The sequence below is a fragment of the Dermochelys coriacea genome, chromosome 5 (assembly GCF_009764565.3).
Source record: "Dermochelys coriacea isolate rDerCor1 chromosome 5, rDerCor1.pri.v4, whole genome shotgun sequence".
NCBI lineage: Eukaryota > Metazoa > Chordata > Testudines > Dermochelyidae > Dermochelys > Dermochelys coriacea.
This window is the reverse complement of record NC_050072.1, coordinates 86,490,604-86,515,268: the sequence shown is the minus strand read 5'-3', so window position 1 is coordinate 86,515,268 and position 24,665 is coordinate 86,490,604. Positions and strand designations below refer to the sequence as shown.

Below are 24,665 nucleotides of genomic sequence, written 5' to 3'. Positions count from 1 at the left end.
GATAAGCCATCACCAGCAGCAGGGGGGGGAAAGGAGGAAAACCTTTCATGGTGACAAGCAAGGTAGGCTAATTCCAGCAGTTAACAAGAATATCAGAGGAACAGTGGGGATGGGGTGGGAGGGAGAAATACCATGGGGAAATAGTTTTACTTTGTGTAATGACTCATCCATTCCCAGTCTCTATTCAAGCCTAAGTTAATTGTATCCAGTTTGCAAATTAATTCCAATTCAGCAGTCTCTCGTTGGAGTCTGTTTTTGAAGCTTTTTTGTTGAAGTATAGCCACTCTTAGGTCTCTGATCGAGTGACCAGAGAGATTGAAGTGTTCTCCAACTGGTTTTTGAATGTTATAATTCTTGACGTCTGATTTGTGTCCATTCATTCTTTTACGTAGAGACTGTCCACTTTGGCCAATGTACATGGCAGAGGGGCATTGTTGGCACATGATGGCATATATCACATTGGTAGATACGCAGGTGAACGAGCCTCTGATAGTGTGGCTGATGTAATTAGGCCCTATGATGGTATCCCCTGAATAGATATGTGGACAGAGTTGGCAACGGGCTTTGTTGCAAGGATAGGTTCCTGGGTTAGTGGTTCTGTTGTGTGGTGTATGGTTGCTGGTGAGTATTTGCTTCAGATTGGGGGGCTGTCTGTAAGCAAGGACTGGTCTGTCTCCCAAGATCTGTGAGAGTGATGGGTCGTCCTTCAGGATAGGTTGTAGATCCTTGATGATGCGTTGGAGAGGTTTTAGTTGGGGGCTGAAGGTGATGGCTAGTGGCGTTCTGTTGTTTTCTTTGTTGGGCCTGTCCTGTAGTAGGTGACTTCTGGGTACTCTTCTGGCTCTGTCAATCTGTTTCTTCACTTCAGCAGGTGGGTATTGTAGTTGTAGGAATGCATGATAGAGATCTTGTAGGTGTTTGTCTCTGTCTGAGGGGTTGGAGCAAATGCGGTTATATCGTAGCGCTTGGCTGTAGACAATGGATCGAGGGTATGATCTGGATGAAAGCTAGATGTATGTAGGTAGGAATAGCGGTCAGTAGGTTTCCAATATAGGGTGGTGTTTATGTGACCATCGCTTATTAGCACCGTAGTGTCCAAGAAGTGGATCTCTTGTGTGGACTGGTCCAGGCTGAGGTTGATGGTGGGATGGAAATTGTTGAAATCATGGTGGAATTCCTCAAGAGCTTCTTTTCCATGGGTCCAGACGATGAAGATGTCATCAATGTAGCGCAAGTAGAGTAGGGGCATTAGGGGACGAGAGCTGAGGAAGCGTTGTTCTAAGTCAGCCATAAAAATGTTGGCATATTGTGGGGCCATGCGGGTACCCATCGCAGTGCCGCTGATTTGAAGGTATACATTGTCACCAAATGTGAAATAGTTATGGGTCAGGACAAAGTCACAAAGTTCAGCCACCAGGTTAGCCGTGACAGTATCGGGGATACTGTTCCTGACGGCTTGTAGTCCATCTTTGTGTGGAATGTTGATGTAGAGGACTTCTACATCCATAGTGGCTAGGATGGTGTTTTTAGGAAGATCACCAATGGACTGTAGTTTCCTCAGGAAGTCAGTGGTGTCTCGAAGATAGCTGGGAGTGCTGGTAACGAAGGGCCTGAGGAGGGAGTCTACATAGCCAGACAATCCTGCTGTCAGGGTGCCAATGCCTGAGATGATGGGGCGTCCAGGATTTCCAGGTTTATGGATCTTGGGTAGCAGATAGAATACCTCAGGTCGGGGCTACAGGGGTGTGTCTGTGCGGATTTGTTCTTGTGCTTTTTTAGGGAGTTTCTTGAGCAAATGCTGTAGTTTCTTTTGGTAACTCTCAGTGGGATCAGAGGGTAATGGCTTGTAGAAAGTGGTGTTGGAGAGCTGCCTAGTAGCCTCTTGTTCATACTCCGACCTATTCATGATGACGACAGCACCTCCTTTGTCAGCCTTTTTGATTATGATGTCAGAGTTGTTTCTGAGGCTGTGGATGGCACTGTGTTCTGCATGGCTGAGGTTATGGGGTAAGCTATGCTGCTTTTCCACAATTTCAACTCATGCACGTCGGCGGAAGCAGTCTATGTAGAAATCCAGGCTGCTGTTTCGACCTTCAGGAGGAGTCCACCAGAATCCTTCTTTTTGTAGTGTTGGCAGGAAGGTCTCTGTGGGTTAATATGTTGGTCAGAGGTGTGTTGGAAATATTCCTTGAGTCTGAGACGTCGAAAATAGGATTCTAGGTCACCACAGAACTGTATCATGTTCGTGGGGGTGGAGGGGCAAAAGGAGAGGCCCCGAGATAGGACAGATTCTTCTGCTGGGCTAAGAGTATAGTTGGATAGATTAACAATATTGCTGGGTGGGTTACGGGAACCATTGTTGTGGCCCCTTGTGGCATATAGTAGTTTAGATAGCTTAGTGTCCTTTTTCTTTTGTAGAGAAGCAAAGTGTGTTTTGTAAATGGCTTGTCTAGTTTTTGTCTACATACCACACAGACTATGCTGAAAGCTTGTGCCACACACTCTCAAAGAAACTGTGGAACCACCTGATCAACATCCTCTACAGCAAACAGGGAAAGATTAAGAATGAGCTCTCAAAACTGGATACTCTCATAAAGAACCAACCTTCCACACAAACTTCCTCGTGGCTGGACTTTACAAAAACTAGACAAGCCATCTACAAATCCTGGACGCCCCATCATCTCAGGCATTGGCACCCTGACAGCAGGATTGTCTGGCTATGTAGACTCCCTCCTCAGGCCCTTCGTTACCAGCACTCCCAGCTATCTTCGAGACACCACTGACTTCCTGAGGAAACTACAGTCCATTGGTGATCTTCCTAAAAACACTATCCTAGCCACTATAGATGTAGATGCCCTCTACACCAACATTCCACACAAAGATGGACTACAAGCCGTCAGGAACAGTATCCCCGATACTGTCATGGCTAACCTGGTGGCTGAACTTTGTGACTTTGTTCTCACCCATAACTCTTTCACATTTGGGGACAATGTATACCTTCAAATCAGCGGCACTGCGATGGGTACCCGCATGGCCCCACAGTATGCCAACATTTTTATGGCTGACTTAGAACAACGCTTCCTCAGCTCTCGTCCCCTAATGCCCCTACTCTACTTGCGCTACATTGATGACATCTTCATCATCTGGACCCATGGAAAAGAAGCTCTTGAGGAATTCCACCATGATTTCAACAATTTCCATCCCACCATCAACCTCAGCCTGGACCAGTCCACACAAGAGATCCACTTCCTGGACACTACGGTGCTAATAAGCGATGGTCACATAAACACCACCCTATATCGGAAACCTACTGACCGCTATTCCTACCTACATACCTCTAGCTTTCATCCAGATCATACCACTCGATCCATTGTCTACAGCCAAGCGCTACGATATAACCGCATTTGCTCCAACCCCTCAGACAGAGACAAACACCTACAAGATCTCTATCATGCATTCCTACAACTCCAATACCCACCTGCTGAAGTGAAGAAACAGATTGACAGAGCCAGAAGAGTACCCAGAAGTCACCTACTACAGGACAGGCCCAACAAAGAAAACAACAGAACGCCACTAGCCATCACCTTCAGCCCCCAACTAAAACCTCTCCAACGCATCATCAAGGATCTACAACCTATCCTGAAGGACGAGCCATCGCTCTCTCAGATCTTGGGAGATAGACCAGTCCTTGCTTACAGACAGCCCCCCAATCTGAAGCAAATACTCACCAGCAACCACACACCACACAACAGAACCACTAACCCAGGAACCTATCCTTGCAACAAAGCCCGTTGCCAACTCTGTCCACATATCTATTCAGGGGATACCATCATAGGGCCTAATCACATCAGCCACACTATCAGAGGCTCGTTCACCTGCGCATCTACCAATGTGATATATGCCATCATGTGCCAGCAATGCCCCTCTGCCATGTACATTGGCCAAACTGGACAGTCTCTACGTAAAAGAATGAATGGACACAAATCAGACGTCAAGAATTATAACATTCAAAAACCAGTTGGAGAACACTTCAATCTCTCTGGTCACTCGATCACAGACCTAAGAGTGGCTATACTTCAACAAAAAAGCTTCATAAACAGACTCCAACGAGAGACTGCTGAATTGGAATTAATTTGCAAACTGGATACAATTAACTTAGGCTTGAATAGAGACTGGGAATGGATGAGTCATTGCACAAAGTAAAACTATTTCCCCATGGTATTTCTCCCTCCCACCCCACCTCCCACTGTTCCTCTGATATTCTTGTTAACTGCTGGAATTAGCCTACCTTGCTTGTCACCATGAAAGGTTTTCCTCCTTTCCCCCCCCCTGCTGCTGGTGATGGCTTATCTTAAGTGATCACTCTCCTTACAGTGTGTATGATAAACCCATTGTTTCATGTTCTCTGTGTGTGTGTGTATATAAATCTCTCCTCTGTTTTTTCCACCAAATGCATCCGATGAAGTGAGCTGTAGCTCACGAAAGCTTATGCTCTAATAAATTTGTTAGTCTCTAAGGTGCCACAAGTACTCCTTTTCTTTTTGCAAATACAGACTAACACGGCTGCTACTCTGAAACCTGTGATTGTACATAAAGTTATAAAATTCCACTGTACAGTGTTAACACCACATGTTCCAAACCACAGCCCTGCCCAAACAGAAAATGGCAAACAGGTCTGTCTAAAACAAAAGAATGTGTGCTCTGCTTAATCTGCATTTAAGCGGAAAACAAAGGGAGTTCAAACGGGTGGGAAAACCAGCAGGAGATATAATACCCTTAGACTTTTTATCTCCTGAAACTCAGCTGGAAACAGGGACTGACTATAAAAATGACACCCCACCTCCTCCTCTCTTACTCTTTGTCCACTGATTGACTGTGAAGGAACAAAGGAAGCAGCCATTACACAGAAGATGGGAGCTCTGATCTAGAAATTTGGCCAGCAAGACTATTGAGAGCATGTGGTGACAGAAACTTTGCTTTGAATATAACATAGTTTATTAAGTTAGGCATTTTATCTTTATTTCTCTTGTAACCATTTTATGCCTCATTACTTGAATTCACTTAAAATCCTATATCTTTGTAGTTAATAAACTTGTTTTATTGTTTTATATAGACCAGTGTGTTTGAATTGAAGTGTTTGGAAAACTCCATTTGAGATAACAGGATATGTGTATATCATTTCTATTAATAAAATGGCAGACTTTATATTAGCTTGTATTGTCCAGGAGAGGAGTGAGCAGTAGAAGATGTACAGTTCTGGAGAAAAGTCTGGGACTGGAGGTGTGCTGCGGTCACCTTCCAGTGTAAATCAGATTAGTGAAAGCCTGAGTGTGACCAGCAGGTTGCAAGTGCACACAGACATAGCTGGGAGTGACTTAAATGCTAGAGCAGTGGTTCTCAAGCTTTTCTACGGGTGACCCCTTTCCCATAGCTAGCCTCTGTGTGCGACCCCTCTTATCAATTAAAAACACTTTTTTATATATTTAACACCATTATAAATGCTGGGTGCAAAGCGGGGCTTAGGGTGGAGGCTAGCTGTTTGTGAGCAGTCCAGGAGTGGAGGCAACAGCAAAGCAGTGTAAAGGTTAGAAAGCACGGGTGTCACAGCTATTCATCAGTTGAGAGTGTACCCTGGGTATAATACACACACACACACACACACACACACACACACACACACACACACACACACACACACACACACACCTGCATTGTCAGAAGCAACTACTGATTTTGGTTGCCTGATTTGATTTGTAGGACACGACTGAAGACACCTTTAAAAGGTCAGATTTTCAGAAAGTGCTGTGCACCCACCTCTTGAAAATGAGGCCTCTTAAAGGTGGGTCAAGTTGGGCAGTCAAAGATTAAGGCATCCAAAATCACGGATTAAATAAACAGCTCTGGAAACTGAAATCCAATGTATATTCTGAAACACACACACACACAAGTGTGTGTGTGTGTGTGTGTGTTTCAGGATATACGTTGGATTTCAGTTCCCAGAGCTGTTTATCCAATACCTTTCACAAACACTGATGCTAAAATTCACTTTAAGGGAGGAGAGAAACTATAAATTAACTATAATGTCTTGCTGCAAGATTTCCATGTATCAGACTTTCACCTTATGGCTCCAATCCACCCAATCAAATCCAACTCTATGATTGGGGCCTATATAATGACTACACTAAAAAATAAAACAAAACACGTCAATGAGTTCAGAGCCTATGTCAACTGACTTGGGCTCACGGGCTTGCACTGTGGGATTAAAGACAGCAGTATCAACAGTTCCTGCTCGGGATGGAGTCCAGGCTCTGAAATCCTCCCCACTTGTCAGATTTCAGAGCCCAGGCTCCAGCCCTGGCAGGAATATCCACAATGCCATTTTTAGCCCTGTAGTGCAAGCCCCATAATCCTAAATCAGTTGACCCAGGCTGTGAGACTCTCAAAAACAAACAAACAAACAAACAAAAAAAACAACGCAACAGCAGTGCAGACATACCCTTTGAGAAGTATAATTACTTTAAAGTTTAACTCACCTTGTTTAACAGGAGTAGGCTGCCAATCTTCACTGAATTTGTCTCCAAAGTGTCGACTCTGGTAGTATGTTTGTTCTCTTCCTGCTGCTGTTGCAGACTACAGTGGACATACAAACAACAATTCTTCAACTACTCCTTCCTTTAAAACACTGTGATGCAGTGTGCATCTTTGAGGCTTTGTTTGGTTCTGTTCTACATAAACCTAGTCTTCTTTTCATTCCTTATGCATGACACTATGATTGAGTATTCTGTCTTGACTGTAAAAAAACAGGAGTACTTGTGGCACCTTTAGAGACTAACAAATTTATTTGAGCATAAGCTTTCGTGAGCTACAGCTCATGATAGTGTGAGTGACCTTCATGAAAATCTCACTCCTTCCTGTTTTTATTCACCCTTGTAATCCTCAATGATAACATCAGGTGTGTCTATAAAATATTCTCATCCAGTGCAGCCTTCTTTATTGTCAAACCCTGACAACCTATTGAGGATGCTCTGCAGGAAACAGATGCTGGAATACAAGAATGAGTAAGCGTCTTCAAAAGGCTTAACAGAAAGATTCACTCACTGGAAACTACTGACTGTATGGTGGGAGAGGGTTCTCGTCAGACAAGGCATCTCTGGGAATTAAATACAGATGTGCCACCAACATTATGATCTTTGGCTCAGATGTTGAGTGCTGTTCCACTCAGACCGGCAGAGCCACACTGATTTCAGTAGGGTCTATATGGGCAGCCTCTTATAGTTGCTCAGCCCCACTGAAGTCAATGGGACTCCATAAAGGTGCAGGGACCTGCCTTCAGGGATAAGCTTGAAGGAGCACAGACTTTGAGCCCAATTCTTGTATTTTTGCCTGAATGAGAACAGTAGGATTGGCCTGTAAGAATCATAGAATATCAGGGTTGGAAGGGACCTCAGGAAGTCATCTAGTCCAACCCCCTGCTCAAAGCAGGACCAATCTCCAACTAAATCATCCCTCCAGGACTTTGCCAAGCCTGACCTTAAAAACCTCAAAGGAAGGAGATTCCACCACCTCCATAGGTAACCCATTCCAGTGCTTCACCATCCTCCTAGTGAAAAAGTTTTTCCTAATATCCAACCTAAACCTCCCCCTCTGCAACTTGAGACCATTACTCCCTGTTCTGTCATCTGGTACCACTGAGAAGAAGTCTAGATCCATTCTCTTTGGAACCCCCCCCCCCCTTCAGGTATTTGAAAGCAGCCCTGTTGAAGTGCCCTGTTCTTAACCCAGCACACAAACAACTGGATGGCATCCAAATTACCCTTTCCTGGGGTTTCCTTTACTGTTAACCTAAGAGGGCACCACCAAGTTGAAATATTAGTCAATTAAAAAACTAGCTAAAAGTAGTTTCAGGTGCTACCCCTGCCCATGAGTCCCTTTGCCAATTGATTTGCTTAGAATCAAAGTATCCTGTTTCAAAAAATGTTTCTCTCCCCTATTGTGGCAGGAAAGAATCATACATACAGCAGGGGATAGTGACTGTACAGGAGAAATAGCGAAGTCTGTCTATATGAAAAATAAGTTGCACAAAGCAAGCAAATGGAAAAATGTGTAAAAAAGTGAACTCCCTAAGCATGTTCAATTATAGCATTCTTAGGTGTTCGATGTAATAATAACGGGGGTGGGGGAGGGGAGAAATGTGATTTATAAGGCAATGGTACCTCTTTAAATAAACTTTCTATCAGGACATGTAGTTGAGCTCGGCTATTTCTGGATTTGCTGTTGCTGCCTGTGCCTCATGCAGAGGTTCAACCTTTTTTATGTCATGGGTTAGAGCTAACAGGACCCACCTGATCCAGTTGCCTAGGTCAGTCAAGAGAATAGCTCTGCAGGCTGCCAGGCCCAGATCCACAAAGGGATTTAGGAACTGTGACATTGAGCATCACAACACCTAACTGTTAGGTGCCTAGAAAAATCACAGGAACAACACTACAACCCACAAAGTTGAGTTAGGCACCTCGGCTCCTATTCAATGAATGGGCAGAGATAGGCAGCTTAGAATGCAACACACAAAGCCACCTAATCTAGCTAATAGGAGATGCTGATAAAATGGATGGGTATTAAGCCCAGCCCCCTCACAGAGATAGGTGCCTAAACCCAGGCTGCAGGGAGGTACCTAGCTCTGCTAGTGATACACGAACCAGGGGAAGATAGACATTACTCCACCTAACTAACATGAAGGGCCCAATCCACTAGGTGTGCTCAGAGGCCAGCTAACTCCACACAAAACAACAGGAGAGGGGATGTGGAGGAGAAGGACTTCCCTTATAACCATTAGCCCAGTGGTTAGGGTACTTACATGGGATGTGGGAGACCCCTGGTTCAAGTCACCTCTGCCTGATGAAGAGAAGGGATTTGAACAGGGATTTGCCACTTCTTAGGTGAGTTCCTCTAACCATTGAGCAGGGGATATCCTGATGAGAAGCTCTTAGTGAAGTTGTTCCACTGAAATTATATAATTGAATAATTAAATGTTAATGGGGCCAGAGAAAGAGGGAAAATGACTCGACAGTACAATAGTTAGGGTTTTCAGAAAGCTCCATAGGGCTGGTCCAAAAGGAAACAGTGTACACTATCTTTCCTTCTGTGTGTTAACAGGGAGTGGGGACCTTATAATTTCTCCCTAGTTACTTAGCCATGTTCTATTGAGGACAATGAATGTTGGCCAGTAACCTCTCTCACCTAGCATTCTGTGATCTGGAAGCCTATGATTTTACCTGACTACTGAGCAGGTGTGATGGATAAGAGGTCAACTTTAGCCTCTTCTCCCCCAGCATAACCATTGCAGGATAAGCCAGAATTTAATAATAAACAATACAGAGTCATGTTTCATTTCTTATTTAAGTACATGAATGAATATGAAGCAATAATAAATAAGTTGCCACAGAACAATTCAGTTATATATGAAAGGCTACAAGGTATTTAATATTGTCACTGCATTGATATGGAAATAAAATGCTGCTTTCAAATTTTTGATTGAATAAGAAAGCTAAGCAGGTAACATTTCACTGACCTGAGCAGTATCTGCAGCATTTGGGATCCTAGTTTTGAATCTAGCATCAATAAAGCCTCCAGTAGGAGGCATTCTATTAGGAATGCTGTTGTAATAGGGATGTTCTGCTGGCTCTCCATTTTCCTCCATCCAAGGTTCATCAAAACTCTGCATCCTGTAGAGTAGATGTAGATTACATTACTCATCTTGCAGCACTTGAAGCGCTGTATTACTAGTTACATGGGCCATATATTACCCAGCCCTTTGACAATTAAGCAATGTTTACAAAGTAAAATAGGATGAACCAAGCAGCACTCCATCCCTGTAATAAGGCTGGTCCAAAGCCCACTGAAGTTGATGGAAGCCTTCTCATTGACTTCAGTGAGCTTTGGATCAGGCCCTATATATATATATCCCTATTAATGACATCCATTAAAACCTTCTTTACAATACCTTTCCTAGTTACATTTACCATGTTATTTGTAGTATTATTTGTGTGATTGATTGATTAACTGATGATAAAAAAAGGATCCTTCATAATGTCTTGGGGCCTGATTCTGATCTAAATAACCCTGGTGTGAATCAGGAATGACTTTGGTGAATTCAATAGGTCTGATTCTCTGTTTCACTGCACATCAAGCTATCATTTACATCAGTGCAAAGGGAAGGTAAAATTCTTCCAAATCAGAATGGTAGCATCCCACACTCACTATGTGTAGGGTTGCCAAAACTCCAAGATTGTCCTGGAGTATCCAGGAATTAAAGATTAATCTTTCATTAAAGATTATGTCATGTGATGAAACCTTCAGGAATACATCCAACCAAAATGTTGCTTACACCATGTTAGGGAGCTGATGTGGTGCTAGCATTGGTGGGAAAGTTTCTAAAAATGTTACTGTAGACAGAGACTGAGGTGGGGGAAAGAGATGTGAAAATCAGTGTGAAGGCAAAACCATAGGCTAATTTGGTAGGGGGTAAACCCAGTTCCCCTTTTAGGACAATCTCACATAGGGTTTTCTCCCACTCTGCCCTTCAATGTGCACTTTTTTCATGGGAGGGGCATCCTAACCTCTATTTATGTGTTTTTAGAAAGCCTGTTTCTTTGACTTTAAATAAGGGTTATGATGATCTTTATGACTTGCAGCAAAAAGAAAAATCTCTAAAACGAGCAGACCAAAATCTGTCATGAACATTCATAACTTTACAAAGAAACCCTGCATAATAGATTCCAACCTCCCTGGGAAGTTCCTCCACTTGCTTTACTTCAAGGCTCCATCAACACTGGGTATAAAGCTGGATTTAAAAACAAATTTTAAACCGATTTAGGCTAACAGGGCTTAAAGACCTTCAGTGTGGATATGGGCCAGGACATAACCATTTAAAACCCGTGCTTAAAATAGTGCTTTAACGTGGGGCCAAATAGAGAGATGACTCTTAGCTGGTGTAATTTACAACTTGTTCTGGTCACTCACTATGTAAATTATACCAGTTTAGGGTCTCTTAGTCTCACTCAGAGATGTGCTACATATCTCCTATAGCATACATCACTTCTGAATCTGGCCACCTGTCTCTATCTCTAACAAGCGTTCGACTAGCCAGTATGGGCAGGACATTATCATTTTAAAACAGTTTATCCTAGAGGCCATGTTTAAATGTGATTTTAAAATGATTATGGCCCATCCACATTGATCAGGCAAACCGTGTTTCACTCATTTATCAGAACCTGTTTTAAAGTGTGTTTAAAATCCAGTTCTTCAAAGACAGTTTCATCCACAGCACAGCCATAGATTCACCCCTCACTTTACCAGCTGGTGAAGGAAACTGCAGAACTAGAAAAGATTCTACTGCAATGTTACTTACCTATCATGGAGAGCAGGTATCTTAGAGGGACACCGTAAATATTGCTTAAATCGAAGTTCAAAAGCTTGCCCTATGGTGCTGATAATATCCTGGGCCAGGTCATCACAGCATTCCAGTATATGGCACGCTAGAGGAAAGAAGGAACGATGCTGACATTTACACACCATTATTTATACAGTCTTCATTGTGATGCAGTAATGAATGGCACAAGGACCTCCAGGCCAAGGACAGTTGTTCTTTTCATGATGTATAGATTTTATTAAAATCTGAATGAACAAAAATAGCAATTAGCTACAGCTAACTTAAGACATTGGCTTGATATTCCTCACACTCACACCGTCTGAAATCAGAAGTGATTCCACTCCAATCCAATGGAATTATCGTACAACGGTTTAAAACTGGTGTAAGTGATACCAGAATCAGGGCCCATAATTTAAAAATCTCCTTCAAGAAGAGAAACCTTAATGAATGTCATTCATTATCACCTGACTATAACTGTGTGCAGCAAGTTACAGGAGAATTCTGAGCTTTCTATTAAAATAAGGAGATAGACACTAGAGAACATTTTCAGATCATTCCAAATTAAATTTACCTTTATTTATCTTTAATCTGTTTTCCATAATTTTATTGCCATTTTAGTTGATTTTCTAATCTACTTATCTTGACATGTGCCTGTGTGATAAAGTTTCCAACTGGTTCTGAACTTCCCCAAAATGAGGCGTGAGGGAGGTATTCAGATGCAGGATACCAGCCAGATCTTTGGCCCTGCTATGGCTCCAGTGATGCAAAGGTGTGGTGTGTTGGCATAACTGGCTATCTGGGAAAGCCGTGGGTGGCATACAGCCAATACAGAAGCTCGACACCGATCCTCTCTATGCACTCTTCCAGGCTGATACTCTGGAACTGTGTGGAGGGAGGCTGGTTATACCATCTCTACACCTGCTGGAGCCAAGAAACCCACTCCCTTTCCACTAACTGAGCAATAAGAATCTGTGCCTGAAATATAGCTGGATCAAAGGTGTCTTGAGTATGTCTACACATGCTGCAATCACACTTCCTCATTGCAATGTAGACAATTGTGTGTCCAGTGCCTACCACAAGGGGATTGGAGCCTCTAGGGGCTAATGTAATACAAATTAGAAATGATGCTGACATTTGTGTGTTGTTGTACAATTATGTTAGTAACAGTCACACAGCGCTTGAAGAGCATCTACACAGTGGCCCCACACAAGCTGGCATACAGGAAGGATAGACCAGGGTAGGACGTCATGAGATCTGCAATGACACAGATATAGTGGCTGCTATTCCTGCCCATAGAGTTGTGTGATGTCATGCAGGGCAAATGTTCCTGGCACTGGGTTGCAGATGGATTTTTCTCCCAGCCCAGCACACTTCACCTGCATAAACACTGAGACTGAGACCACTGGCTTATGAAGTGAATTTGCCATACATGAATAAACTGTATGACCAGCTGTGTTAGGCATTCAGCATCATTGTGCAGACATCTCCAAACGTGTGGACTGAAAGAAGCGAAGCTGAACAAAGGACTATAGTATGTATGCATGCAATAGTGGAAGTGGGTATTTAAAGAGAATATGTTGCCTGCTGCTAAACAATTTGGGAGCTGAAAAGAAACTTAAGTCATATTAAAAATAATGTAATGGATAAACTGTCTCCTTGGATACATGGATAGTTGCTGGGCAGGTGAGAAGTAGAGGCAAGATCTGCAAAGGGACTTAGGTGTTGCAACCCTCAGCATCGCAGTGCTTAATTTTTAGGTACCTAGAAAATCACAGGAATAACACTGTGATCCACAAAGCCAAGTTAGGCCCTTGGGCTCCCTATACAATGAATAGGGAGAGATAGGAGCCTAAGAATGGGAACCACAAAAGCCAGTATGCTAGGTAGGAAGCCACCTATGCTAGTCAATGGGTGATGCTGACAACAAGGATGTGTGCTAAGCCCCACCCCTCTCTCAAAGGTAGGTGCCTATCTCCACTAGTGATCCACAAACAGGTACCAGCCACCTGGAGTCAGTGATAAAGAGGTGTTGTGGTAATGAGTTAGGTGCCTGCCTTGCTCCATACAAAATGGCTGGAAAAGGGGGCAGTGGTGCTCACCTTACTTACAACGTGTAGCCCACTGGTTGAGCACTCACCTGGAGGTGGGCAATCTAGGTCAGGCTTTGCATGTGCCTGTCTTCCCCTGATTCATGAATCACTCTGGGGCTTACGCAGTATAGGCACCTGGGCACCTAAAGGGAGGCAGCAGTGCATATGCCCCAGGGTCTAATACTTGATGCCTAGGGAACTTTTACAGCAGAAAGTTAGGTGACGAATGAGTTTAGGCACCCACAGGGTTAGGTGGCAGCCAAGCAGGAGTTTCATGAATCACGGGCACAGAGACATAGGCACCTAACTCTGGAGTTTAAGCATCTAAGTTGCTTCATGGATCACACCCTTAGGTTTCTTATAAAAGGAAGGAGAAGTTTGGCTCACACAGAGATATTTCTTTAGGGTTTGTTATAGACTGGGTGACTGGAAGACAGACAATCGCTATGCTGCAAGAGCGAGAGCATTAGGCTGTGAGAGGAAAAGTACCATTTAATCTTTGTAGGGAAAGAATAAGTCTTTTTATATGTGTGTATAATGTGGAGCATGCTGTGGGTGCTAATTTAAATAACGACAACAACATTTTCATCAGTGATGTAGAAGTACATATAAAATCACTGCTGATAAATTTTGTGGGTGACAAAGACTGGGGGAGTGGTAAATAAGGAGAACAGGACAGTCATACAGAGTGATCTGGATTACTTGTTAAACTGGGTCCAATTCAAACATGTCTTTCCGTACAGCCAAATGCAAAGCTATACATCTAGAATCAAGAAATGCAAGTCATACCTACAGAATGGGAGATTGTAACCTGGGAAGACGTAATTCAAAAAAGGATTTAAGGGTCACAGTGGGCAAACACCTGAACATGGGCTCCTAAAGCAAAGGTGTGTCAATTGGATATTGTGAGGGGGGTGAACCCCATCACAGGCAAGAAAGGATTAAAGGCCAGTTAGGCACATTCACTCCACCTGACAGAGGCTGTTGGAAGCTAGAGGCCTCAGGAAGACTTAGGACAGGACTTGACACCAGAGCTGGGGAAAGGCAGTGAAACCGCTGGAACACAGGGCCCAGAAGATAGGTGGATACTTTGGACTCCACTTGGATATTTTGTTACCCTAGAAGGAGTTTGGACTAGTTGCTTCTCAACCAGAGAGCTGGGTGTTGTGCAAAAACAGATTGCCTGAAGGGGATGCTGGATATGAAAACTCCTGCTATGTTGTCCCCTAGCATAAGGGGGCACTCTTGAGGTGAGATTGCACCATTACAGATGTATAATAAAAGGAGTAGCGAGGAGGTGGTTACACCTGTACATGGTATTGGTGAAGCCAATACTGGAATTCTGTGTCAAGTTCTAATGTCCACATTTTAAAAAGATTATTGAAAAATTGCAGAGAGTATAGAAAAGAGCCACAAAAGGATTTGAGAGCTGGAGAAAATGCCTGAAAGTGAGAGACTTACAGAGTTCAGTCTGTTTAGTTTATCAAAAAGAAGACTGAGAGGTGACTTGATTACAGTGCATAAGGGAGAAAATGCCCAGCTGTAAAGGGCTCTTTAATCTAGTGGAGAAAGGCAGAACAAGGACCAATGACTGGAAACTGAAGCGAGAGAAATTCAAATTAGAAATTAGGCATATATTTTAAATAATGAGGGTGATTAACAACTGGAACAAACTACCCCGGGAACTCGGAAAGTAGAGGATTCTCCATCTTCTGATGTCTTCAAATCTAGGCTGGATGCTTTTCTGAAAGATATTCTACAGCCAAGCACAAGTTACTGGACTTACACAGGGGTAACTGAGTGAAGTTTAATCCCCTGTGATATGCAGGAAGTCAGATTAGATGATCTAATGGTCCTTCTGGCCTTAAATTACCTGAGAATCTATGTATTATTAATATATTATATAATATTTTGTAACTTAAACTTAAGGCCTCACAAAGCTTTCTGTAATACAAGCAGATGGGAGCCTTTTGTACCTGTCCTTCTAGATTATGATTTCTTCACTCTCTTTCTGTAATTTGCTTTTATGTATGAGAATCATAACTGGATCATAAATCCTGTTGGTTGGAGGCAATCACTAACAGATGCCTTAGAGAGAAACCAATGTCTGATCTCAGGGAAAGCAGAAGGAGAACTGGGTAACAGCTTGAATACAAGATCAGAGACAAAGAGGGTTATGATCTCCTTCCTCACAACATTCAGCAAAGAGGCTAGGAAGGTCCAGTCCAGGCATGAGGAGCATCCAAATGATCTGAAATATATTAATCATGGCGAAAAATTTGCTGGAGTAATGTGTGGCTGCTGATTATTGCTATGCTGATCGTTCCAGTGATCATCCCTAATGTCAACTTTTTATTGTGTTGCATTTACTTTTTCTGGAAAAATCCAATAAAATGAAAACATGAATTTATATTTTTAAATGGAAGGCACCAAATATAAAAAATACCTTACCTCTGCGATTAACAGGGTCCTTAGCTACATATGCAACATAGTCTGTTGTATCCTGTAAAAGATGGAGACAGATAGGTAGATATATAGATATATATAGATATAGATATGATATGTTCTACTCTTTTGTTACAGCGCAAAATCAAATTCATGTATTCATTCTGAATGAATATATGAATTTGCTTTTACGCTGTAACAAACAAGCAGAGCATATCACATAAGTATTTCCCATGAAGTGATAGCCTGGTGGTGAGGGTGGGACAGATAGCTAACCCACCATTTTACACACAGCAATATGACTGAGTACATCGTCTGTACGGAATCACGCCGAAGACTATGTTCACAATATAGTTAACACGATGCCATCAATATCCACGTTTAAGCATGCTAGTCTGTAGCAGGCTTCCAGCATGGTTTTCCTGACCAGTGTGGAGTTTTTGCAGTCCTTTCTTATATGAGAGTTTACCCATGATATAAAACCATGCTACAGACTAACACTAACACAAGTATGCAAATAAAATGGGAATAAGGAAAAATAAATTTTTATTTCACATGTCTTCCAGGCTACATTTTTATGTTTTGTGACTACCTTTAACTGATAAATAAGGCTAGGGAATGCTGGCCAGGTAAGCAAATTCCTTTTTAAAAAGCTCTTCTATCTTGCCCTTAAGCATAGCTAATGCTGGCATCTGTTCAATTTTAACATGGACAGGGCCTAACTATGCCCTGTTGAGCACCGTATTAATATCCTGTTTGAACACCCGCCACTCAGACACCTGACAAGCATGTGCAAAAGCAACTGTTGTTTTATTGCAAAAATATTTACAGGATTGGTTCTGATCTCACTCTGGTTTCACACTAGTGTGACTCCACTGACTTCCAAACCATTACCCTTAATTTACACCAGTGCAAGGACCTCTTCCAAAGCCCATTGAAATCAATTAAAAGACTTACATTGACATCAGTGGGCTTTGGATGAGGCCCTAATTGACAGAAGAATCAGGGTCTTGTCCAAGATACTCAGTGGCTTGGGCCCAGCATATCTAAAAGATTGCCTGAAGCCATGGGAAGCAGGTAACATAGGCAGGGGAAGGTTGTGCCTCCCCAAACAGCCTTGTGTGGCCCCACCCACGCTCAACCCCGAAGCTCCCTCCTGCCTGCTTCCAGTTCCCTTCCCACTCTTCTGTGGCTGAGAGGCTGGGGCCGGTGTGCACAAGGCCCGGAGCTGGGGACACTGGGGTTAGGGGCTCTCCAGCTCTGCAGCTCGCATGCCGGGTGTGCTGGGGCTGCTCCGGCCTTGCCACCCGCCTGCCCAGTGCTGGAGCTGGGGCCGGGGACACTCCGGGGCTGAGGGCACTCTGACCACACCATCTGGTGCACTGGATCTGTGGACTCTCTGGCTGCACCACCTGTCCACCCAGCACGCTGGGGCTGGGAGAGCACTGGGGGGGGGTTGTCAACCACAGAGGGGGTGCTCCTGGCTCCGGTGGGGGAGAGGGAGCAAAAAGGGAGGGGGAGGCTGGAGGCTAGCCTCCCCCAACAGCATGTTCACCCGCCACCCAGGCCTGAAGCTCTGGCATGAAGACCATAGTTGACAACTCCAGTCCTCAGAAACAATGGAACTTCCCACCACAAGAGTGAAGGTTGTCTGTATGGGAGACAGAGCCTTCTTGAGGGCCAGTCTGATACTGTGGAACAAAATCCCACAGAAGTAAAGATATCACAGACTTCAACACCTTCTGTTCCAAATGCAAGTCACACTTCTTCAACCTCGCCTACCAAAACAAAACATTATATTGCATACACCGTTCTTCTCCTGGGGAGAGGATGAGAGCAAGAACAAACCACATGTGGAAGATGTTAGTCACTGTGACAGATACGGCAATTTCCTACAATATCCTTGAAAAAAAACCTTAATGGATCAAGTTTAAGTGTCTTTTGAGTCCAGTGTATTAAATGCAAAGGTTATGTATTACCGTGGGCCGGGATTGTATGTAACCTCTCTAGGGGGGAGATATGATATGAACCTTGGGAAGTGTTGTGAACTTCAAAGAACTGTACTGATCAATGTGTAAGAATGGGCTTTTGGGGATAAACATTGTCAAGTGATTTACCTGAGGAATCTCTAAGGGAAGATGTATACAAATCCCCCACCTCCAGTTATACAAAAACCCAGCCTTTTGAAGTTCCACCCTGAGGAGAGGGGCCATTATCTGCAGATTATCTGTTCTTGGAGTCTCAAGATCAAAGGCCCAAGATGCACACAGGAAAGACTAACCTGCTTGTGGGGGTGATAGTTCTGAGCTAAGGCTGTTATGAATTTGTGACCACAGAAAAGCTCCATTGCGGGGTTTAAAGCACTGACTCTTAACAGAGCCATGAGGAGTTGGGAGGGGTGATCTCTGGCAAATTTATTAGAATGTGTGTAGGTTCTTCTGTTATTTTAAAGTTTTCTCTGTAATGCTTCCACCTTAAGAATAAATGTGCTTGCTTAGAAATATCACAGTGTACGCAGGGAACTGTGCAGCCACCAATAATCACTGTCAGGAGGGAGAGAGATGTGGGTCTCTTCCCAAGAGAGGTGATGGCTGAGGAGCTAAGAGTTTAGAATGGGTGCCCTCAAGGGGCCACCATGGGGGAATACCGGTGCAATTGCCCTGAACTGTGACACTCACATCACTTAATGCACTACTGCAATGCACTCACATATCACAGTGTATACTAAAAGGTATTAAAAGAAGGTGTATAGAACAGAACAGAATAGCCCTGTCTCTCTGTTCATGCATATCTAATACTCCCAGTGACCTGATGTATGGGGAATGACTTTGGTGCGAGTGGTGATGGATTTCATCCCTGAAGAGGAAAGAAAACAATGAGTACATTTATGTTCGGCTATATGGTAGGCTGGTTTGGTATATCAAGCAGTAATTAAGTTTAGCTCTGAGAGACAGGAACCACATGAGCAAGCTCTTTCTTTTATTTAAAGTTCTCCCAACAAGGTGCCTACTGTGACAAACCTGCTGAATGTCAAAGGATGCTCACACCTACCCTCCTCTCCACCCCCAGGATGAGGTCATCGTGCAGTGGTCTTGTGTGAATGCTACTTTACAGTTTCACCAGCTCTTGTTGGCTCCTGTACTTGGTAAGATTTGATTTCTCAGTGACTCACTGGCATGACTTTCATCTCACTAAAACATTTGATAGACCTTATTTATTTCAATTCAAATCTCTTACTGCTGCTGGTGGTAATGCTGTCACCTGGTAAATCACTCTGCCAATGGGTGATGGTGTTTCTAGGATTTAGCATGTGGGATGACAGATGGAGTGGCAAAGAACTTTCTTCTGGAGGCTGGCAACTGTACTCACTTCTCTGCCCGCTGCAGGAATTGTTCATTTCCAGCATCTGTTGCAATCTGTGGTATTTCAGAGGTGCTGTTGATCAATTTTTTACTCCCCGAATTATTATTTTACAATGGCCCAAATTCATCCCTGTTGTATCCCCATTGAGTTTAGCAGAGTTACATCATGGATGGATTTGACCCATTTACCATATGGATAACAGTAAGATTGCAAACATATCAAGGATATTTTGCCCTGAAGAGCTGGTGCAGTTAACTTATCTTGCAGTTGAGGTGGGAGAGCTAGTTCGTAGAGAGAGCTATATGTGCCATGTAAGTGGACCTATCCCTGACAACAGGGACTGGGTTGATCAATCTGTAGTAAAGGCTTTCAAGACTCAGGAGGGACTTTTACTATTTTGAGATTCTTTCAATTCTTCATGTATAGGACATATTCTGAAGCGTATTTAGTATGAAATTGGGAGGACAGCTGAAACAAATATGTAGATAATTAAAAAGCCCAGATCTGCCCTCTGAGATGCATGAATTGAATGTGAGTTGCACAGAGGCATCTGAGAGCAAAACTAAACATGGCAAGTGTAAAAATGCAGAACTGGGCTTCTCCTAAAAGCCACATCCTTTCCTCAAACGTACGAGTGGAATGGACATATATGAGGGTAGTATTTGGCTCTCCATTTTCATAAAATAGAGTTGAGGAAAAAGAAAGGAAAGAAAAATTACCTGGGGCTACCATGCTAGAAATACAGCCGCATCCTCAGTCCTTTTCTGCAGGAAGGGCAAAATGGATAACAATCAAGATGAAAAGTGAAAGGATATCCATATGAAAATACTGCACTTCCTTTGAAAACCACGGGGCCCTACTTACAGGATTTATAAGATTTATATGAAATGCTCCAGGCCCTTTGACACTTTTCCTGACACTCAGTCACAGAGGAGGATTTGTGACTACCTGTCAGTGGTTTCCATCAAAAAGAGCTTGATGGCAACAGTCAAGAAGAGCTTATGAAATAAGAAACAGAAGCTATCATGCTTATATTTTCCTTTGAGTAAGACATGAGATAAATCCTGGTATAAGGTCCTCCTATAGCAATACGAATGGAAGAAAATGACTAAAGAAATGCTTACCGGATCACCTCCAGAGGCAAAGGAAATAGACTGCATATGATGGTTTGCTATGATCTGTTTGGATCAGAAAAAAAACAAAAGTATGAGTCAGAAGATTCTCTTTTGCAGATTACCCCCTTCGGTTTTCTTTTCTTTTTTTTTCTTTTTTGAGAGAGAGAGAGAGAGTGAAGTAAAAACCGAAAACAAGATCAGAATTAATTCTTGCCTTTCGTCTATGAGGAGTTATTTACAGAGAATATGCTGCTGATGTAAACAAGCTCAAGAATATTGGATATCCTTAATTCAGGTTTTCCTTAAGCTGAAGGACAATGACATTTTAGAATAGCAATGAATGAACATAAAAATGTGCCCAGCATTCAAGTAAATTAGATAGCCCTGCCATACAGTATCTTATCTGAAAATATAGTTTCCTGAAGATATTTTGGAGAAACTTTAATCTGTTGAAGTTAGTTTTTGTCACCTGTGGTGATGAATATAGCAAGAAGGTACACTTCACCCAAAATACATAGCTGCCACATCCTGCATGGCTATAGAAGGCAAATGTTAGGGACTTCCATAATCTCCTGTGGATTTGAACATTGTGGACACCAGATAACTCCATTGAGCTAGAAAGTCTAACTGTCAGAGCAGTGGAAAGAGAGTTGGAATCATAGAGAGAAGCATTCCCTGAGCCGACTCATTTTCCTTTCCCCTTTTTCCCCTGCACCTGAAAGACCTGTACCTGCCCTCTTGAGAAAAAGGCTGAACATGAGTGTCTCTTGGAGTTCCTTCACTGAGTTAGAAAGGGTCACTAGAGAATAAAATGAAGTGTTTCCTCCATGGCACGCATGCTGCCTTCATAATACTTTCAGCCCCTGCTGCTCACCCAACTGTAACCTTTAAATAGATCTTTAATTTTTTTTATTCTCAGAGGAGGACTGCATTCCTCTTTATCCCCAAATGAGGGTTTCTTTCCCACTACCACTCAAAGACCTGCATCATGGTAGCTTTTGTACCAGGAGGACTGAACAGTAATTCACTCCATGTCTCAATGTCACTCTTAACTAACATGGTCAACTCAATGGAGCAACTCAATTGGTCCTTACCTTCCTACTCCAAATTAAGAATGCTGTTTTTCCATTGTTTCCAGTCCAAAGCTGATCCAGGAACAAGAGACTAGGAACAAGAATCAAGCCTGTCTTTCTTGGATAGCACCATAAAGAACTAATCACAAAACCATTTGGCCAGCCTTGCTTTCAGTATTCTGAAAGGTATGCCACAGAAAGCAGACCACATTTTTATCCATTCCAGAAATGCTCTCTGGGGTAATCCAACACTCCTAATATAAACCAGAAATGAAGGAGACCTCCACCAGAGTGCTGGTTTGTCAAAGACCCCTTCATTTCGCAGTCCTCCATCATCATAGCCAATGTAGTGAATATAGATACATATGATATCAGCCATCTCTTCTAGTTCTAGTTAACGAGACTATATTGTGGAGAGAAACCAGAACGTTTGGGGCTGATGTGAATAAGCATAGCTCCATTGACATCCCCAAATCTCTGCTGCTTTACACAGAGCTGAGGCTGGCCCTTTATTTAAAAATGACTTCTTATTTTTAAAATGCCTTCAGTTTTTTATATGTTTTGCAGATGGGTCATACTAAGGGAAGGCTCCCTGTGCCAGTAGTGAAAGCTGGGGACAAATGCCCTTATAAAAAGTACCATCAGATTCTTTAATAATGGTCCAAAACACTACAACATCCCATAGTGCTTCTATTACCGTGCTTGAGCTAGTACTGTAGAAGACTACAGCATCTTATATAGAAGATGGTGGGGAAAAGACAAATAAGTAAGAAACCTTTCAGGTGTGTGTGTTTCTAGTTTATTTTTTATCTTGTGGCACAGCAAGTTTTTTCCCCTCGCTGTATCTAGACACATAGCTCACAGCAAACAACACAGCAGTGATTATGCAACACTATCAGTTTTCTCTATATAAATAGCGAGCAAGATTTTTTCTCATCTGATACATCATTCACAACCCATTGCAGAGATTCCCCAAAGTCAGTATATACCTTCAGCGCAAAGAAGAAGAATAAAGTGGTTGGTTGACACAGGCTTCCTTCTTCTGAAAGGCAGACATTTCACTGAAGTGCAAAACCCCCAGAGCAGGATTTTTAACATCACCTTATGAATAGAATGCCCTCTAAACAATATATAGAAAAAGAAAGAAAAACCACTGGGAATAGGCATTCATCTCTGTAGATGGGTCAGAACCAAAATACCTCCACCCAAACACAGCCAAAGTTTGAAACTGGACCTTTTTCTGCCAGAAAAGGCCATTTCACATTGTAAAGTGAACCTTTTAAGAGGTAATGACAGAATTACTGTGAGAACATTATTTTCACCAATCTGTGTTAAATGTGTAAACATACTAATTAATCTTGTGCACTTTATATTTTCATTCCTTTTTTATTTGATAAAGAAATAATACTTTAAGCCCAGGAGCATTTTATCAAGTAGCAAACATTACATGGTATGCTCTTCATCCATGGATTTATTAGGGATTTTTATACACAAACCTGTTTTGAATCAGGAGTCATTAGATTTAAGCTGGTGGTGGATATATTCAGAGTTATGTTCATTCCTGCAAACTGAAGATTGCTCTTTCCCAAGATGCTAGAGAGAACTTTGCCTGATGGCTGTGAAGTAAAATAATACATTTTAGTTGATTTGCAATGACAACTCACTCTTACACATGCATGCATCTGACGAAGTGGGTATTCACCCACGAAAGCTTATGCTCCAATACATCTGTTAGTCTATAAGGTGCCACAGGACTCTTTGCCGCTGTATTATACTGTTCAGCCACATGGGGACACTGTGTGTAACAAATCCCATTTAAGCTAACCTCAGCCACTCCTGGCAGTTCATTAAAGGATCTTTATGGAAGGTTCATATCTGGTGTACCTCTGAGAAGGGAGCTCTGTAGCCAGTCTATATCCAGTACAGGAGCCTGACTTGCTAATAGCAGCCCTCCAATCTCCCCTGTACAAGGGGTACATGACACACTTCATGCAGGCTCAGCTGACATCTTAAGGGCTGCTATTCAAGAATGACAACTTTTGCTCTACACTAGTGATCACTTCATTTGGGCAGCCACTTTTCTTGGTAGGTCATTCCTCATAACACAATTAACAAAATGGTTAAAGCTAAAGTGTGGAATATAGCAACAAACCATAGGTTACAAAGCATTATTACTGTACAATAGTCAGTGGGGGAAAATATTAGAGTCACCATGAAGCCAGGGTGGAGCACAGACCTGCAAAAATTCATGTGTTTTTTGTTGCTATTGTTAAGATTTACCAGCACCATTTCCCTTTCCAAAGGGTTGGTTTATTTTAAAAGTAGTACGAGCGAGTGCTGAGAAAATGCAGAATCAGTCAACGCTACGCTCGGCTGAGGTGGCAACTAATGGTGTTGGACGCCATCGGGTGGTGGAGGGACATCTAAATAGGACACATCACCGGACTTTGGTAATACCAGGAAGGATGAGCTGGAGTGCCGATGAGAAGCACAGTCAGTAAAGTAACAAATACTTTCCTCATGGATTGTGTTTTCTAAATGGACAACCTACCCTAAATTCTCAATTACTGTGGGACAATTTACACTCATTGATATATTTTGCTTTCTACAACCAAATCTCTATACAATTTTTCATGACTGATGTACCTGAGCATTCGGATTCTAATATTTAAACAAGAGACACTGCTCTTAGACACACTGAGTCAGCAAGATGGCTCTTTGGGTACTAGAAATTTCCTTTCATCCATTTTCCTAGTGTTATTTTGTGGCATTTTGTTTTTCAAGAAAAAAGACATTTGCCTTTCTTTTACTTTCTGATTAGAAGCCCCCATTAAAAAGGCTGAATATGGATGAAATTCTTTGAAAAAACAAATCTGTTCTGAAGCAGATTCCACAGTCACTGTGGTATTTGTTGTGTGAGTGTCTGCATATGTCTCACTGGGAGTTAAATACAGTACCCCCTTGTGACCATGAGAGCTAAATATATATTACATGGCTCTCAGCTATAAGAAAAAGCTACATTCAGCAAAGACGGTGTGTGGGTTCTTGTTCTGAACCTCCCTCATACATTCTATTTCTGTTGATAGTACAACAGCTATCCATTTTAGATACAAACTCATGTCACTGCAAACTAGACTTCCTAAGAGCTAAACTG

At 42.6% G+C, this 24,665-nt stretch overlaps 1 protein-coding gene across 2 annotated transcripts in view; it reads right to left on the bottom strand.

The window, feature by feature from the left end:
• The window catches only part of SHC3 (SHC adaptor protein 3), a 98,656-nt gene that overhangs the window by 10,722 nt on the left and 63,269 nt on the right, over nt 1-24,665 (bottom strand). For both annotated transcript variants that reach the window (XM_038403718.2, XM_043514752.1), the window contains 6 exons: nt 23,008-23,127; nt 20,448-20,501; nt 15,967-16,018; nt 11,405-11,531; nt 9,566-9,719; nt 6,534-6,630 (listed from right to left, as the gene is read on the bottom strand). In XM_038403718.2, the coding sequence (XP_038259646.1) occupies nt 6,534-6,630; nt 9,566-9,719; nt 11,405-11,531; nt 15,967-16,018; nt 20,448-20,501; nt 23,008-23,127 (604 nt within the window). The remainder of the gene's footprint in view (nt 1-6,533; nt 6,631-9,565; nt 9,720-11,404; nt 11,532-15,966; nt 16,019-20,447; nt 20,502-23,007; nt 23,128-24,665) is intronic.